Source organism: Oryctolagus cuniculus, chromosome X (assembly GCF_051225735.1).
Source record: "Oryctolagus cuniculus isolate XC-2025 breed Fujian yellow rabbit chromosome X, ASM5122573v1, whole genome shotgun sequence".
Classification (NCBI taxonomy): Eukaryota; Metazoa; Chordata; class Mammalia; order Lagomorpha; family Leporidae; genus Oryctolagus; species Oryctolagus cuniculus.
In genome coordinates, this window is record NC_142888.1 from 85,670,680 (window position 1) to 85,685,051 (window position 14,372).

At 38.6% G+C, this 14,372-nt stretch overlaps 1 protein-coding gene across 5 annotated transcripts in view; it reads left to right on the forward strand.

Annotated features, from left to right (window-relative positions):
• Nucleotides 1–14,372, forward strand: part of NUP62CL (nucleoporin 62 C-terminal like) — a 109,054-nt gene that overhangs the window by 43,638 nt on the left and 51,044 nt on the right. For all 5 annotated transcript variants that reach the window (XM_008272850.5, XM_008272852.5, XM_089323956.1 and 2 more), the window contains exon 2: nucleotides 2,318–2,368. In XM_008272850.5, coding sequence (XP_008271072.1) covers nucleotides 2,329–2,368 — 40 coding nt within the window. In that variant the 5' untranslated portion in view covers nucleotides 2,318–2,328. The remainder of the gene's footprint in view (nucleotides 1–2,317; nucleotides 2,369–14,372) is intronic.

Here is a 14,372-nt window from a genome sequence, read left to right on the forward strand (position 1 = left end):
TTGATTACTACCAGAAAACTGTCTTTTGGCCTGGAATATGACTTTGATGGCAGTAACAAAATCTGAAAGTGTTCGTCAGTTTTTATTATAGTGTCAACACCATGGTTTGACAGCAGTGAGTTTTTCTAGCTATATTTATAATGTTATATAATAATATAAATATATAATACATATATAACGTATAAGTATGCAATTATATTATGAAACGTCATATTATTAGACTATGATTTCTAACAACATAACGCTTGTAACCCCAAGAAGAATGGTACACTTGGGACTATAAATTAATTACAGCAAGTGTTCTTAATCTGCTCAGAATGCCTCCCTTTCTATGCTTTCCAGGACTGAGTTATTATACTTGAAATCAACATTGAGAGTTCACATTTTAAAACTTTTAATACTGGGGCCGGCGCTGTGGCACAGCAAGTTAAAGCCCTGGCCTGAAGTGCTGGCATCCCATATAGGCTCCGGTTCTAGTCCCGGCTGCTCCTCTTTGAATCCAGCTCTCTGCTATGGCCTGGGAAAGCAGTAGAAGATGGCCCCAGTCCTTGGGCCCTTGCACCCATGTGAGAGACCCAGAAGAAGCTCCTTGCTGCTGGCTTCGGATCGGCGCAGCTCTGGCCATTGTGGCCATATTGGGGAGTGAGCCAGTGGATGGAAGACCTCTCTCTCTGTCTCTGCCTCTCTCTGTAACTCTTTCAAATAAATAAAATAAATCTTAAAAACCTTTTTAATATATGACTTAAAGATAATCTATTATAATTAGCACATTGATGTAAATAATTGTTTTTGAGAGGTTTTTTTTATTTTTTTATTTTTTGACAGGCAGAGTGGACAGTGTGAGAGAGAGACACAGAGAAAGGTCTTCCTTTGCTGTTGGTTCACCCTCCAATGGCCGCCACGGCCGGCGCGCTGCGGCTGGCACACCACACTGATCCGATGGCAGGAGCCAGGTACTTATCCTGGTCTCCCATGTGGTGCAGGGCCCAAGCACTTGGGCCATCCTCCACTGCACTCCCTGGCCACAGCAGAGAGCTGGCCTGGAAGGGGGGTAAGCGGGACAGAATCCGGCGCCCCGAGTGGGACTAGAACCCGGTGTGCCGGTGCCGCAAGGCCGAGGATTAGCCTAGTGAGCCGCGGCGCCGGCCCTGTTTTTGAGAGTTTTCAGAAGGTTTTCCCTTATACCCATGACACTGGCATCATTCAAGACACTGTATCTCTTCAATTTGGGGAGGCAGTTTATTTTCATATATTACATCTCTGGAGCGGAAATGAGTCTTATAGTTGATAGTATATTTTGGCCGGGTGACAATTATGAAATGATATTCTTTTCTATAGGCACAGTTAATACTAAAATTTCTAGGATCAGAATTTGCATAGGATGAAAAATCCCTGATAAAATAGTGGTGGGGGCCAACTTTAACTCCTAGAAATCAGCAAATGTAAGGACAGAATAGAAGGCAAACTAGATTCAGTTGTTGATATGCTGAAGTGGGAGACAAGGTGGGTAATCTATTAGCAAAGCTGGCTTAAGAGGATAGCAAAAATGCTTTTAGAAATTCTTTTAAAAAATGCAATTTCAACAGAGTTCCTAGTGGCACAGAAAAGGTCATGATTTTCAAGTTGAAAATTGGGTTCTTAATGTGAATTTTATTTTAGTAATTTTTTAAAAGATTTATTTTAACTTATTTGAAAGGCAGAGTTACAGAGAGGCAGAGACAGAGAGAGAGAGAAACAGTCTTCCATCTGCTGGTTCACTCCCCAAATGGCCGCAACGGCCAGAGCTGGGCCAATCTGAAGCCACGATCCAGGAGATTCTTCCGGGTCTCCCACATGGGTGCAGGGGCCCAAGGACTTGGGCAATCTTCTACTGCTTTCCCAGGCCATAGCAGAGAGCTGGATCAGAAGAGGTGCAGCTAGGACTCAAACGGGTGCCCATATGGGATGCTGGTGCGGCAGGCAGAGGCTTAGCCTACTATGCCACAGCTCTGGCCGCAGTTTAAAGTTATCAACAATGCAGCATGGTAGGGTTTGGAGGCCATCTAGACTTGAGTTTTTGCTCTGGCATGTTACTAGACTATGTGTGCTATTAAGTTTCTTTAGCTGGTCTAGGTTGGCTGCCTAATCTTTAAAATGAGGAGACTACCTCCGATAAATAGGGTGTTTCTAAAAAGTGTTTTTATTAAATTATTTCCAATTGATATTTCTAGGAATTTGGTTTATGTGGAATGATTCCAATAAGGTTTGCATTCATTATTTGGAGCTTACTTTGAGATATCTAATTTTTTTCTTTCATTCTGCCCTTACTCCTTTTTAGGGTTTGGAGTCATGAACAGGTTTAACTTTGGAGGAACTAGTATCCCTACAGGTGAGTTTGCTTTTGGCTCTGCAAAGACAACTACCACTTCAACTACACGATTTACTTTCTTTATACCTGGTGTAGGAGGGATTAATTTTGGGACTCCATTCTAACCAATTGTAAGTACATCTTCAACTTCTATTGGCTGGTTTTTATTCGATAATTCAGCTCCAGCTACACGGACTATGTGATTCAGCTTTGGAACACCATTTGAATCAACTCTTGCCCCAGTAGGAAGTGGGTTTTCCTTAGGGTAAGAACATTAGTACGGTTTCTGATTCTCTGAGAGGCTACAAAGTTTGTCTTTCAAAGACAAACTTCAGATTTAGAGCATGGGCAGGGTAAAGAAATTATATGGCATTTTTAAGTCAAATGCTTGGAATTATGCCATTCATTCCCAAGATAATCCTACAAATTAACACCATCTCATATTTGAGTCACAAGGCACATTGAATTCTCATCTGTGGTTTCCCTTCATTTTATGTGAGCCACAAGAGGAGTATGCACTGTGTTTTGGACATACATCATCTTTAAATCATGCTGCATCCTTAATAAGTGTCTCTCTAGAGAAATCTTTATCTATTGATCATCGTAATGACCTTGATTATAAAGTTTTCCCCTCCTGCATCTCAGAATTTTAAAGCACTCAATGAATGCCTTTTTTGGTAAATCCAGTTGGATTCATGTTTTCCAGTAGCATCCCTCTGGATCTTTTCCCTTTCCTGTATAGTTATCTAATAACTTGTAATTGAGTGCAAAATAATTTTTCTTGGGAGAGGCAACTTAAATATTGAAGTATTTTTCATGGCTCATAAAATGCATTTAAAATATGTACAATTTTGTGTCAATTAAAAATTAAACTTTTAGAAATTATATTGAAAGCATGCCTGCTGTTTGACTTTGTGATTCCATATCTAAAACAAAAACTTCTGTTTAATAAAGTCTGCCTGACTGATAGGAAGTGTAAGTCCTAATGTCTACTGGAAACATAATTTTCTAAAGTACTCTTCCTCTATTAAAATATTTAAAATCTTTTTCCCCTTTGGAGTGGATCAAATTAGGTAAGTTTTATCTGTGGGTGAACAAATATGGAATGTATATACATTCCTACATTGATATCTGGTTATCTCATTGAAATGAAGTAAGCTGTTCAACAAAATCATATAAACTTCATATTTAAAGTTTAATTTCACAGGAGCTGTTATCTTAGCAGCCATTTATTTGTCAGAGGACTATTACCTTGATTTCTCTCCTATTTCTGTTTAGTGTAGATACACCAAAATTAAACAGAGGTGTAATTACTGCTTCTACACAACCTACAGTGATTCCATGGGCTTTGGGGCTGGGTACCAGCACCTTCTTTAGTTCTGTAACAAGCAGTGCCCAATCCCAGGTGACAGCATCCACCGCTTTTGCTTTTGGCTCAGCTTCCACCTCTGGTACTCAGTCTCTAACAGCCACAAACTTGCCATTCATGTATGGAAGCAGCACATCCCAGACTGGAAGCACCAGTTTTAATAGTCTCCCTGAGCAATGCAGCAGCTTTTGCAGGATTACCACCTCATTGACACTGCTCAGGCATCTAAGTGGAACAATTGCTACATACCAGTTGCTCCTTTCAACCTTGGCAGAGTGCCTATGGGTAAGGTTTGAGCTCTCTGCTTTCCAATGAAGAGGTACAGCATCTAGGATTGATTTTGAGATTCTTGTTTTATTGACACAAATCTCAATGTAGTTGCTTCCTTTGTTTGAGGTGAGTGTCATTAATGAATGTGGTGAAAATTAAATGTGAACTGTTCCTTCTGAATTGTAGCTTTTGGTTTAGAACCAAACAATATTTGTTTTGGAAAGAGTTACAACCTTATGAGCATTAGTAGTCTAGACAAGTTGGTATAGAGTAATGATAAGATTTACACTAAAATGTTTTGGTCAATTGTTTAACCCTTTTAACAAATATTTCTGCTCACAATCTGTATTTTTTCCTTTCAAAAAATAAAGTTCCTCGGTTAAAATTTATTTAAAGGTACAATAGAACAGGAAAGAATTTCTTTAAGAGTAGAATAAAATTTCAAGAAAACAGTAAGTCAATTATATGTCATAGTTGAGGGATGGCATATTCTTGCTAAATATTCTGTCTTAGACATCTCCACATACAATACAGGGGTTACCAATTTCCAAATTAAGGTTCAGTAAAATACACTTAACTTATATTGAACATTAAGGAGAAGACATTCAGGATCTAGCAAAACCAAAGTGCAGTTAATAGAGTTCTGGTTTATAAACCATATAAATTTGGTTTTATTGTAGATGCCTTAGAACTTGGTAAATGCAATGAATGAGATATTAATCCATTTTATTTTATGATACATTTTATTAAGTTACATATTTTAGTCATGATTTCAGAGCTTTTGGAAACAACAAAAATATTTTAAAGTTATAGATAATAAAGTAAATCTTATTTTTAATTTTACTTAGTAGTGATAAGGACACCAAATTTGATTGGTTGTTATGATACTATGGCATAGGAGATGAAATAGTGCATTGAAGTAATTATAATGATAGAATATTTGGTAATTACTTCAGGGGGCATTTTAATGCCATATGAATGAATATGTGGTGTTACAAATAATGCATATCTGTTATTAAAATAACAACTAGGAAATAAATGTTTGAGTCTTGACTCTGCCATTTACTAGTTCTGTGACCCTGAACAAGTTAATTTAACCTCTCAGTGCTTACATTAATACAGGTAAAATGCTTAGACTTTTGCCTGGCATATGATGGTCACTCAATACATATAAAACTCGAGATGAGAATGAAAACCTGTTGTATTTACCCATATTTTTGCTTTCATTTGTTGTTTCTTCTTTCCTGAAGTTCCAAGATTTCTTCTTTAATCATTTCCTTTTTGTTTGAAGAACTTCCTTTAGCCATGCTTTTGGAATATTCTACCAGTAACAAATTCTCTGAGTTTTCCTTCATTTTTCCATGTCTTCATTTCTTCCTTATTCCTGAAGGATATTTTCATTAGTTCTAGTTTGACAGTTTTTCTTTCAGCACTTAAAAAATATAGGCCTACTTCTTGCCTCTATAGTTTCTGATGAGACTCCTCTGCCATTCAAAGAGTTTTGCCTCTATTGCTTGGATGTCAGGTTTTTTTTTTTTTTTTTTTTGTGGCTTCCAAGAGCTGGATAAGGAGTAGCCGGGACATGAACCGGTGCCCATATGGGATGCCAGCACCACAGGTGAAGACTTAGTCTACTATGCCACAGTGCTGACACCAAGGCTGTTTTTTTTTTCTTATGTATTTCAGCTGTCTTTGTAATTGCCTTTTTTTTTTTTGACAGGCAGAGTGGACAGTGAGAGAGAGAGACAGAGAGAAAGGTCTTCCTTTGCCGTTGGTTCACCCTCCAATGGCCGCCGCGGCTGGCGCACCACGCTGATCCGATGCCAGGAGCCAGGTGCTTCTCCTGGTCTCCCATGGGGTGCAGGACCCAAGTACTTAGGCCATCCTCCACTGCACTCCCTGGCCACAGCAGAGAGCTGGCCTGGAAGAGGGGCAACCGGGACAGAATCCGGCGCCCCGAGTGGGACTAGAACCTGGTGTGCCGGCGCCGCAAGGCAGAGGATTAGCCTAGTGAGCCGCGGCGCCGGCCCTGTAATTGCCTTTTGATGCATTTTTATCATGGATACTTTAAATTTTTGTCAGATAATCCTAAAATTTCTGTTATTTGGTGGCATATATTAATATTTTTCCATTTAGTATGTGACCTTCCTGGTTCTTGGTTAGATGAGTTTTTTTTTTTCCACTGGAACTTGGACAATTTCATATTACATATCCAGAATCTGGATCTGATTTAAACCTTTTGCTTCAGCTGGCTTGGTGTGACATTGCTTTGGGAGGAAAAGAAGAACATTGCCTCCTTAACTGCATTTGGGAGTAGAACTTGTTTCCCCCTTGATGGCTGTGGGAACTTAAGGTGAGGGTCTCCTAGTTTCAGGAGTCTTCTGGAGTCTCCTACTTTTATTTATTTGAAAGGCAGTGTTTATAGGGAGAGAAGGGGACACACACAGAGCGAGAGCGAGAGCAGCAACGGCTGGAGTTGGAGCTGGAGCTGGGGCGGTCTGAAGCCAGAAGCCAGGAAATTCTTCCAGGTCTCCCACATGGGTGCACGGGCCCAAGTAGTTGTGCCTCTTTTGCTGCTTTTTCAGGCATATTAGCAGGGATCTGGATCAAAAGTGGAGCATTCAGGACTTGAAGCAGCACCCATATGGGATGCTGGCATCTCAGGCAACAGCTTTACCCATACACCTCCATGCCAGATGGCCCCAAGACCAAAATTTTTTTTGTGTGGTCTTTATATATAGAGTAGTTATTGTGTAAATGTTTTCTGCCTCCCTAGGCTGCCTCTTTCCTTGTTTTTTGTCTAGAAAGAGCAGGCTTTTGTTGGGCTTTATTTGGTCTGTATTCATCGGCATTTCAAGAGAGCTAGTCTGTTCAACTGCAAGCCTGGGAAATATAAAAGAAACCTAAAGAACTCACCACTGTCCCTTATGTCCCTCTTCAGTTTGCTGCCTTTTTTCTACCTTTCAGGGCCTTCTTATGTTTATTTCATATATTAAATCCAGGGGTTTTAGTTGTATCTAGCAGGAGTAAGAAGGAAAACTGCATCTCCTCCGTATTTCTGGAAATGGAAGTCCTTAAGATTGTATTTTTTATTCTTTAAATTGTTCACTCTTCTGAATTTCTCTCTAGGCTTATTTAAATAGGATACTCCACCTCAGTATTAGTATTTTTATGGTTTACATTTTTATGAGTATTTTTTCCCCCTGAATTAGTTTAGTGAATTGAAGCATTTTATTTTCTTAAATAGATGTGCCTTCCTGCTGATATGAGTCACTGCCTTCCTGGTACACCAAATTATTATGTAGACTTGACTCTGTTTCTGCATACCCTATTCTTGTGCTATTAACTGTCCTTTCTTGTTCTTGTGTCACCGTTTTAGTTATTGTAACATGACCCACTTTCTTATACTACCTTCCCCACTTCTATGAAAAAAAACTTGGGCTATTTTCTATGCCCAACAATTTATTAAGATAGTTGGTATTTTCTGATGTTCTTAACGAAGAAGGAGTTAAGACTGAGTTTGATATCCTTGTAGCACTAGATGGAGGAAATTATTATATTGCAGTGCTCTTTTACTCCAGTGGTTTTCAACTGGAGATGATTTTGTTCTCCACTCTTCTACCTCTGAGGATATGTGGCCATGTCTAAAGACATTTTTTTTGATGGTCAAGACTAGGGGGATATTAGAATCTATTGGCCAGAAGCCAAGGATGTTGCTGAATATCCTACAGTATACAAGATAGCTCCCTACAGCAAAGAATTACTTGCCCTCCCATTTCAGTAATGCCATGTTAAAAAACGGCTGTGACTCCATGATTAGGAAGATAAAACTTTGTCTCTTAAGCCCTTTTCTATTTCAGAGTAAAACTCATTAAACTTAAAAGCAAATCATATTAAGTGGCATTTGTTTCCTTAGTTACCTCTGGGTGAATGATGTAAGTTCAAGCTGCTGAAATTATGCCAGTATCTGAGAGAAATGATCAAGATTTTAAAATATGGGTATAATTCAAATACAAATTTAATTAGGGCTAGTGAAGAGGTTTTGGTAATATGGCCAGTTACAAAATAAATAATACAAAAATCAATAGCTTTTCCATTTTTAAGCAATAGTAGTTGGGAAATAAAATGGAGAAAGGTCCCATTAACAATTTCAACCAGAAGTATGAAATGACTAGGAATAAACTTTTAAAAATGTATATGACCTAGATGAAGAAAACCTCAGAATTTTAGAAAGGATTCTAAAAGAAGATTTGAATAAATTGAGAGACTCACAAAAACACTGTCAATAATGTAAAAATGTCATTTATCGGAGCTGGCACTGTAGCGCAGCGGGTTGAAGCCCTGGCATGAAGTACTGGATCCCATGTGGGCACCAGTTCTAGTCCCGGCTGCTCCTCTTCCTATCCAGCTCTCTGCTATGGCCTGGGAAAGCAGTGGAAGAAGGCCCAAGGCCTTGGGCCCTGAACCTGTGTGGGAGATCCGGAGGAGGCTCCTGGCTCCTGGCTTTAGATCAGCGCAGCTCCGGCCGTTGCGGCCAATTGGGGAGTGAACCAGCAGTTAGAAGACTTTTCTTTCTGTCTCTCTCTGCCTCTCCTCTCTCTATGTAACTCTGACTTTCAAATAAATAAATAAATCTTTAAAAAAATGTCATTTACCTCCAAATTTATCCATTTAATGCAATTCTTATAAAACAATAATGGGAATCTTTGGGGAAAGGAGAGGAGAGAGGGAATTTACAAGATTCTAAAGTTCAAATGGGCAAGTAAATGCATCAAATTAGCCATCTGTTGTATTTTAAGGAAAGTACTGATGAAATTCTTGCAGGAAAATATATGAAAATGTATAAGTTTATTCCTTTCCTGTAAATTTAAAATATTGTATAATATAAAAGTAAATTCTGCAGTAATTGAAATTCTGGAATGCAACAAGGATATAAAGAAAAACAGTGAAATGTTTTAAAGTACAGAAAGAAACCTATGTTTATGAGAATGATATTTCAAATCCATGGGGGAACAGTGTGGGGTCATGACTAAATTACAGTAACTGGCTAATTTGTTATTGGTAGGAAAAGGGATTAACTTTTGCCTAAATGTTAGTGTAAAGAAATCCTAGGTGAATTAAAGGTAGAAAATAATTAATACTTAAAATATATCTAAATATATAAATGAAATGTCTCAGGTTGAAGAGAGGACTGCTTATTTATATATAATTTTTGAATAACATAGTGAAATGGTTCAAAATTAAAACTATAAATAGTATCAATAAGTGTACTATCCCCAAGTATCTCTGATCCTTCCCCACACATAGCTAACTATTGTGATTGTATATATCCAGAGCTTCTTCATGGATTTGTTAGCAAATCAAATATGTATCCTTAGCCCTTTATCTTTTTTTAAAAAATAACTTTGTACATTTTTAAAAAACTATTTTAGAGTTGTTTCACAACAGTCAATATATGGAGAAATTCCTGTTTTTTTCTTTAAGATTTATTTTATTTATTTGAAAGGCAGAGTTACAGAGAGAGAGAGAGACAGCGAAAGAGAGAGAGCAAGAGAGCTCTTCCATCCACAGGTTCACTACCCAAATGGCCACAACAGCCAGAACTGAGCCAGGACGAAGCCAGGAGCTTCATCTGGGTCTCTCAGGTGGGTGCAGGAGCTCAAGCACTTGGGCCATCCTCCACTACTTTCCCAGGCACATTAGCAGGAAGCTGGATTGGAAGTGGAGCAGCCAAGACTTGAAGTGGTATCCATGTGGGATGCCAGGGTTGCAGACGGTGGCTTAACCTGCTGTGCCACAATGCTGGCCCCAAGTGTTTTTTTTTTTTTATTTAATAGGCAAAGTGACACACACCCACATAGACACAAAAAGAGACTTGGATAGACAGTGGGGTCAGGGCAGTGGAGAGACAAGAACTGGAAGAAATCTTTAATCCCCCGGTTTACTCCTTAAATTCTTACAACATCCAGGGCTGATCCCGGCTGTTTCCAGGAACCAGGAAGTTCATCCTCGTCTCCCAAGTGAGCCGCAGTGACCCAAGCACTTGGGTCTTCATCTCCTGCCTTCCAGAGTGAGCATTAGCAGGATGCTGGACCGGAAGTAGAGCAGGGACTTGAACCCAGGCATTCAGATATGAGATGTGGGCATCTAAAACAGCAGCTTAACCACTGTGCCAATTGTCTGCCCCAGTGTTTTTTTTTTTTTTTTTTTTACAGGCAGAGTGGACAGTGAGAGAGAGAGACAGAGAGAAAGGTCTTCCTTTGCCGTTGGTTCACCCTCCAATGGCCGCCACAGCTGGCGCGCTGCGGCCGGTGCACCGCGCTGATCCGATGGCAGGAGCCAGGTACTTCTCCTGGTCTCCCATGGGGTGCAGGGCCCAAGTACTTGGGCCATCCTCCACTGCACTCCCTTACCCCAGTGGTTTTTTATAGCATTACAATATTTCATGGTCTTTATATGCTCTGCCATAACTTACATATCCAGTCCCTTGTTCTTGGGCATTTGGGTTTTTTCCTCTTTGCTAATACAAACAGTGATATAATAAATATCATTTTGCATGTCATTTACAGGTATGCAAGTACGTCTTTGTGGATAAGTTTCCACAAATATTACTTGTTGAAAAAGATAGATGTGTTTGTAATTTTTAAAGCACTGACCACTTGTTTTCCACAGGATTTGTACCAATTTGTACTCATATTAGGAATCTGCACGGCTGCCTATTTCTTCACAGTGTCCTTAACTGTGTATTGTGTTACTAGTTTTTGACTTCTTGGCATCTGTTAAATGAAATTATTCTCATGGTAATTATACTTTGAAACTTTCTCTTAAAAAATGAAATTGGACACCTTTTTGTATATCTGAAGGAAAGTTTTTTAAACATGATATGGAGATATAAACCATAAAGGAAAAAATGATAGAAAGATTTGACTATGTAAAAACAAAAATAAAAATCAAATGAGAAACTGCAGTGGGAGAATTTTTGCAAAATATTACAAAAATAAATAGGTTTGACAAACATTTTCATTAAAAAGCAACAGTGAGAAGATAGTATTCTTCAATAAGAACATTAGCAGATAACATGAATAAGCAATTTCAAATGAAGAAATTAAAGTAGTTATTAAACCCATATTAAAAGTTCGATCTCACTGGTATATCGTGAATTGTAATATAGATATATTTATTCTGAATTTGATTATTCCTTTAAAAATATACATGTGATACTTCTCCTAAATGAAACATAGGAATATTCCACTATATACATTTTTAAAAAGTTGGAGGTAAATAGTAAAGTTCCCAATTTCTTCCCAGCGTCTCCTCCCTGCCCCCTTTACCCCATAGATATTTTAGAGAATTATGTTGCCATGAATTGCTCTAAACTTGGATGCAGGCAGTAATAGATGCAAGGGAAGTTACTCATTAAGCACTTTTTCATGTTGAGGGAGAAGCAGAATATGAGAGCACTTCAAAATTCTGGAAAGTGTAATTAAAAGAAAAATTTAGAGGAGGGCATTTACATAGCCATTAAGACACCTACATTCCACATTGGAGTACCTGAGTCCTGGCTCTGGCTTCTGATTCCAGCTTCCTACTAATGCAAACCCTGGGAGGCAGGTGATGGCTCATGTAGTTGGATTCCTCCCTCCCATGTGGGATACCTGGATTGAGTACCCAGCTCCCAACTTCAGTTGGGCCATTGTGGGCATTTGGAGAGGGAACCAGTGAATGGGAGCTCTGTCTGTCTGTCTATCTCTCTGAAGAAAAAAAAAAGATAATTTTATTTTGGTGCAAAAAAATTTTATTTTGGTGCTGGAGCCCAAGGATTTGGGACATCCTCTACTGCTTTCCCAGGCCACAGCAGGGAGCTGGATCGGAAGTGGGGTAGCTGGGACTAGAACCTGCACCCATATGGGATGCCAACACTGTAGGCTGTGGCTTTACCTTCTATGACACAGTGCTGGCCCCTATTATATCATTTTAAAACTTACTTTATTTGAGAGACAGGGACAGAGAAAGAGAGATAGACATGCAGAGAGAACTCCCATTTGCCGATTCAGTCTCCAAATTCCCAGGAGTGAGGAATTCAATCAATTCAAGTCTCCCATGTGAGTGGCAGTGAACCACCTATTTGAGCCATCACTTATTACTATCTCCCTGGGTGCACATTAACAGGAAGCTGGAATAGGAGCAAAACCAGGACTCAGACCTAGGCGCTCTGATATGGGATGTGGATGTCCCTAGTGCAATTTAACTGCTACACCTAACACCTACCCCAGAAAGATTTATTGAGTACTTACAAAGGGCCCTCAAATGTTAATGGAAAATGTGTATTATGATAAAAAAAACTATGCTTATATTTAAAAAAAATTAAACTAATGCTTTAATTTTCTTTTCCATGAACTTTTTAAATTTCCTTCGGACTACCATGTGCCATGTACAGTGATCTATAGTGAGGATGAATGGATATGAACTTTGTTTTCAAGGACTCATTAATTTTATGTGTTTTTGTACTCAATATTGCCAACTTTATTTTTTTTAAGATTTATTTATTTATTTGAAAGAGTTACAGAAGACAGAGAGAGGGAGAGGTCTTCCATCCTATGGTTCACTCCCCAAATGGCTGCAATGGCTGGAGCTGGGCAGATCCAGAGCCAGGAGCTTCCTCTGGGTCTCCCATGTGGGTGCAGGGGCCCAAGGATTTGGGACATCCTCTACTGCTTTCCTAGGCCATAGCAGAGAACTGGATCAGAAGTGGAGCAGCCATGACTCGAACTGGTGCCCATATGGGATGCTGGGACTGCAGACAGTGGCTTTACCCACTATGCCACAGCACCAGCCCCACCAATATTTAACAGGTTTCTTTTTTTTTAACTTTTATTTAATGAATATAAATTTCCAAAGTACGGCTTATGGATTACAATGGCTTCCCCCCCCCATAACGTCCCTCCCACCCGCAACCCTCCCCTTTCCCACTCCCTCTCCCCTTCCATTCACACCAAGATTCATTTTCGATTCTCTTTATATACAGAAGATCAGTTTAGCATACATTAAGTAAAGATTTCAACAGTTTGCTCCCACACAGAAACATAAAGTGGAAAATAATAGATGATTTTTTAAATGATGAAATCAGATCAGACTTATTGTCATATTTAATCCCAGTGAGAGTCAAGTTGGGAATTGATAATTTCTTCTTCTTCTTCTTCTTTTTTTTTTTTTTTACAGAAGATCAGTTTAGTATACATTAAGTAAAGATTTCAACAGTTTGCACCCCCATAGAAACACAAAGTGAAATATACTGTTTGAGTACTCGTTATAGCATTAAGTCTCAATGTACAGCGCATTAAGGACAGAGATCCTAAATGAGGAGTAAGTGCACAGTGACTCCTGTTGTTGACTTTACAAATTGACACTCCTGTTTATGGCATCAGTATTCTCCCTATGCTCCAGTCATGAGTTTCCAAGGCTATGGAAGCCCCTTGAGTTCTGACTCTTATCTTGTTTAGACAAGGTCATAGTCAAAGTGGAGGTTCTCTCCTTAACAGATTTCTTTTAATTATTAAAGAAATAGGCAAGTAATCTTTTCTGCCAATTTATTACAGACTTCTATTTGTTAGTATTCTCTTAATTTTATTTTTCTTCATAATTAACATGTAAGAATTATACATAGTTATGGGGTACAATGTGATATTGCAATACATATATATATAATGTGAATTGATAAAATCAGGGTAGTTAGCATTTCTATCTCATTATTTCTTTATGTTTGTATCTTCAAGGTCCTCTCTTTTAGTTATTCATAATATATAATAGATTTCTCTACCACCCTACTGTGCTATACAACGCAAACTTGCTTCCCCTAACTGTTCTAGTACCTGTTATCCAGCCTCCTTCTATTCTTCCTCCCTCTTTACTTCCTAGCTTCCAGTAATTACTATTCTGCTTTCAGATGTACTTTTTTAGCTTCAACTTATGAGAACATGTGGTATTTTTCTTTCTGTGTCTGGCATAACACTTAACATAATGTCCTCTACCTTATTATTTTTATCACAGGTTTATTATGGTAAAGTTCACATACCATACAGTTCATCCATTTGAAGCTTATAGTTCATCAGTTTTAAGTATATTCAGAGAGTTATGCAAGCATCACTACAGTCATAGTCAATATTAGAACATTTTCATCAGCCAGCCACCAAAGAAAGTGTACCTATTAAAAGTCACTGCCTATTTTTCTCGCTGCAGCCACTAGATTTTCCTAAACATTTCATATAAATGAAATCATATATTACTTGATCTTTGGTGACTAATTTCTTTTACTTATCTTATAATGTTTTGAAGGCTCATCTGTATTGTAGCATATATCTGTAATTCTTTTCCTTTTTATGACAAATG